This window comes from Austrofundulus limnaeus, unplaced genomic scaffold (genome assembly GCF_001266775.1).
Source record: "Austrofundulus limnaeus strain Quisiro unplaced genomic scaffold, Austrofundulus_limnaeus-1.0 Scaffold125, whole genome shotgun sequence".
Taxonomy (NCBI): domain Eukaryota; kingdom Metazoa; phylum Chordata; class Actinopteri; order Cyprinodontiformes; family Rivulidae; genus Austrofundulus; species Austrofundulus limnaeus.
Window position 1 is genome coordinate 1,041,812 of NW_013952527.1, and position 3,707 is coordinate 1,045,518.

At 38.5% G+C, this 3,707-nt stretch overlaps 1 protein-coding gene across 1 annotated transcript in view; it reads right to left on the reverse strand.

Moving 5' to 3' along the window:
• tmeff2a (transmembrane protein with EGF-like and two follistatin-like domains 2a) overlaps positions 1-3,707 on the reverse strand; it is a 152,085-nt gene that overhangs the window by 101,367 nt on the left and 47,011 nt on the right. Inside the window, exon 3 of the mRNA XM_014015248.1 lies at positions 1,616-1,745. Within this exon, the coding sequence (XP_013870702.1) occupies positions 1,616-1,745 (130 nt within the window). The remainder of the gene's footprint in view (positions 1-1,615; positions 1,746-3,707) is intronic.

Below are 3,707 nucleotides of genomic sequence, written 5' to 3' on the forward strand. Positions count from 1 at the left end.
GAGTTTGCATGTTCTCCTCGTGCTTGCGTGGGTTTTCTCCGGGTACTCCGGTTTCCCCCACAACACAAAAACATGTACAATAGGTTGCCTTCAGGCCCAGGCCGCCCTTGAAAAAGAGATCTGAGATCTCAATGGGATTTGCCTGGTAAAAATAACAGTAAATTTTTACACCTCCCTTTCTTCATGTGTTCAATACTTTTTCCCTGTGCCATTCCACATTATTACAAATAACTTCATTTCTGGACATTTATGGTTTGATTTCTTTGTATGTATGGATCACTTGGGTTGTTACCAACAACTGATGGAAATTTCATGTCATTAGCACCTCTAGTAATTTTTATTTTTTATTTTACTGTTATTTTACSAGGCAAATCCCATTGAGATCTCAGATCTCTTTTTCAAGGGCGGCCTGGGCCTGAAGGCAACCTATTGTACATGTTTTTGTGTTGTGGGGGAAACCGGAGTACCCGGAGAAAACCCACGCAAGCACGAGGAGAACATGCAAACTCCGCACAGAAAGACCCCAGGTCCGAACCGGGGATCGAACCCAGGACCTTCTTGCTGTGAGGCGTCGGTGCTAACCACTGAGCCGTCGTGCCACCCAAATAAGTAATATATTTACTGAGAAAAATGGTGACGTGTTCAATACTTATTTTGCCCACTGTATTAAGTTTGCTACAGAGGGGAGAAAGTAYTTAGTCAGCCACTAATTGTTCAAGTTCTCCCACTTAAAAAGATGAGAGAGGCCTGTGATTGACATCATAGCTGGACCTYAACTTTGAGAGACTGAATACGTTTTTTCCCCCACTGTACATGTGTACAGAATACTCCATCTTTTAGGACACATTTTTTGTTTCTTGGTCTTGTCTCGGTCTCGCCCTCCCTTGGCCTTCGTCTAGACTTGGTCCAAACCCTAAAAGTATTGGTCTTGACTACAACACTGGTCTCTAGTCCACTTGACCTTCTAGACAAATGAACTAGAGTTTGATTAAAGTGGACTAAACAGGGCTGGTGTGAAKAYACCCTGTGTGAATACACCCTGAGAATACARCTCACACAAGGTGTATTCACACCCTGTGTGAGCTGTTTTCTCAAGACGATGACAGAGGATGAATTGGTCCACACAAGATGCTTTAATGTGTTTAACAGGTGAGTTATTACATAAATATACTGTATTCATGTTCTTTTGTAATGATGCTTCCCCGTGCTTTTGTTGAACTRGTTATAATAAACTTTGYAAACTGGCTTTGCCTTTCACCTATAGATGTTTCTTATCACACAGCTGTACTTTCATCAAAGGAAAGCAATGATCTATAACCACTGAATCCCAGCTCTTGGAAGCATAATTATATTGTGAAGAGTTGAACATGCAAGTCTTAATATTACAGAGTTAAAATTGGATTTCAGTTTTTGCAGCTTAGCTTTCCATACACAATTAGCTGCTTTCATGCAGAGGTAGCAGGAGTGTAGCCTCCTTCCTTTTATTATTTTTCTGTCCAAACAAGTTTGTTTGTGCATTTGTTCAGTGTTTGCTGCACCAGCGTGTCAGCATCAAGCTCCCCAGCAGGTTTGACTTATTAATGTGTCTGTGCTTTAGAGATGTAAACATACATACCAGCAGGACAGTGTCCTTCTGACATAATGAGGACTTCAGACTGCTGCTTGCAGGCATCTCTGCGGAGGAAACACTCGTTCTGATAGTTCTTATTGTTGGAGCCACACACTGGGGCATAGTCATTGTTGCACTGCAGGGGGGGAGAAAAATAAGGAAGAGAGATGAGCAAGAGAGGAAAGGAAGTCAAATTATGGTAATATATATACAGTATATATAAAAAACCCAGAGTGTGAATCCAAAAATAAATCTTTTTAAGATTCACAAATCTGGGCAGATGCCAGAAATTTATTCTTCTAGTTAARATACTATTCAACATTTTCAGCAAAATGCAAAACTGTTCAGGTGACAGATACTCGTGCATTTACAGTAATTACTGGCAGTCACTTATAGGTGGGATCTCACTGGGCTGCGACTTATGGCAGCTATGGTGAACTGATTTCGCCAAGGAGACTTCAGAATGTTTACGGGGGTTCTTATTCTCGCTCGAGTCGCACGGGGGTGAGAAAAGGATGGAGCTGGAGATGCATCAAAGGATCGAGGCTTTGTCTGCAGTAACGAAGGCAGTGGTTCAGTCTGTCATGGTGAAACAGCTGAGCTAAAAAGCAAAGCTCTAAATGTCCTGATCTATTTTATGTTGCAACCCTCACCTGTGGTGAGGAGATGTGACTCATGCAAAGATCCTGGATCTAACCTGCTGAAATGACCTTCCTCTGTCATAAATCCTGAGAGGTCTTTACAACATAAACAACACAAGAACATGCTTACTGAAGGCTCTTTTACAGTTTCTGTTAGTGAGGTCAAAGGTTATTTACTACTGCTACAAATGTCAAGACTTTACTATGTGGTGGAGAGACAACGAGACAAATAACTAGACTTTTATGTCTAAAAGCAAAACTTAAAAAGGCAAAAATAAATAATAAAAATTAAAAAACATAAAATATATTTACTGCACAAAAAAGAAATGTGTGCGTTATGTAGCTTCTTGAACAATCACACTGGCTGCGCTTTTTTATACCTTTTCAAATTCTGCTTCCTGGTTCTGGTTGGTTATTTCATGCCATGCCCTCCCATTTTACCTTAACATCAACTTATTCTGAGCTGGGAACCTTGTGGAGACAAGTTGATGTCCATCTTTAAGGTTTGAGATACTGATAGTTAAATTAAAACAGAACCCACAAAAAAATAATAAAAAAGTAATTTGGATATGTTGAATTAGCACTGACTGTAGTTGTACACAACCTGACAAGGAATTCTTTATGGAAGTAAAATATCTGAAACATAGTGACAAGCTCTGAAAAAGTAGTTTGACCATAAAGCAGAGGACTAGAGATGCTTTAGATGCTCTAACTTCCACAACTGATCTAAACCCAGATCAGGTGGTTTTGGTGAACCATTGCAGAATACTGGGACCATAAGTTTTAAGCAAAAATAATCTTTGAGAAATGACATTTGTTGCAATTTTAATCAAACTTTAAAAGTAATTATGTGCAGTCTCACTTCATAAATAACCTTAAGTTTCCACCACATACCATTTTAGTTCAATATCATTAAATTTGACAAAAAAAAAAAAAAAACAACATTTGAGTGTTTTTAGCTCAGTTGGATGTGGCAGCCATTTTGAATTAGGTTGGCTCCAAATGTTAACTAGCTGTTGATGCAAGTCCAATGAACATATTCTGAATGTAATATTAGAACTTGCCTTGTGGTTCATGGGATATTTTACTGACAGATCCACTAAGACACATACAGATAGATAAAAACATTATTGCCACCTTCCTGCGGTGGGAGATAAATATGATAGGCAGGAAAAAGTGTCCAAAACTTTTTCTGACAGAGTGTTGTTCATACAGCAATAAAAATAAAGACAAARTAATTATTTTCATACTTTTAAACACATTTCTATTTAAAATAATAAAAAGTACAGTGTCCTTGTGTTTTGTTCATTTCTAATTGTCATGTTTTACTTTAAAATATGAAAATAAATGTATCCGTATTCATTTTTACATTGCCCTCAAGCAGAAAAATAAAATCTTTGACACTTGTGTGTGTGTGTGTGTGTGTGTGTGTGTGTGTGTGTGTGTGTGTGTGTGTG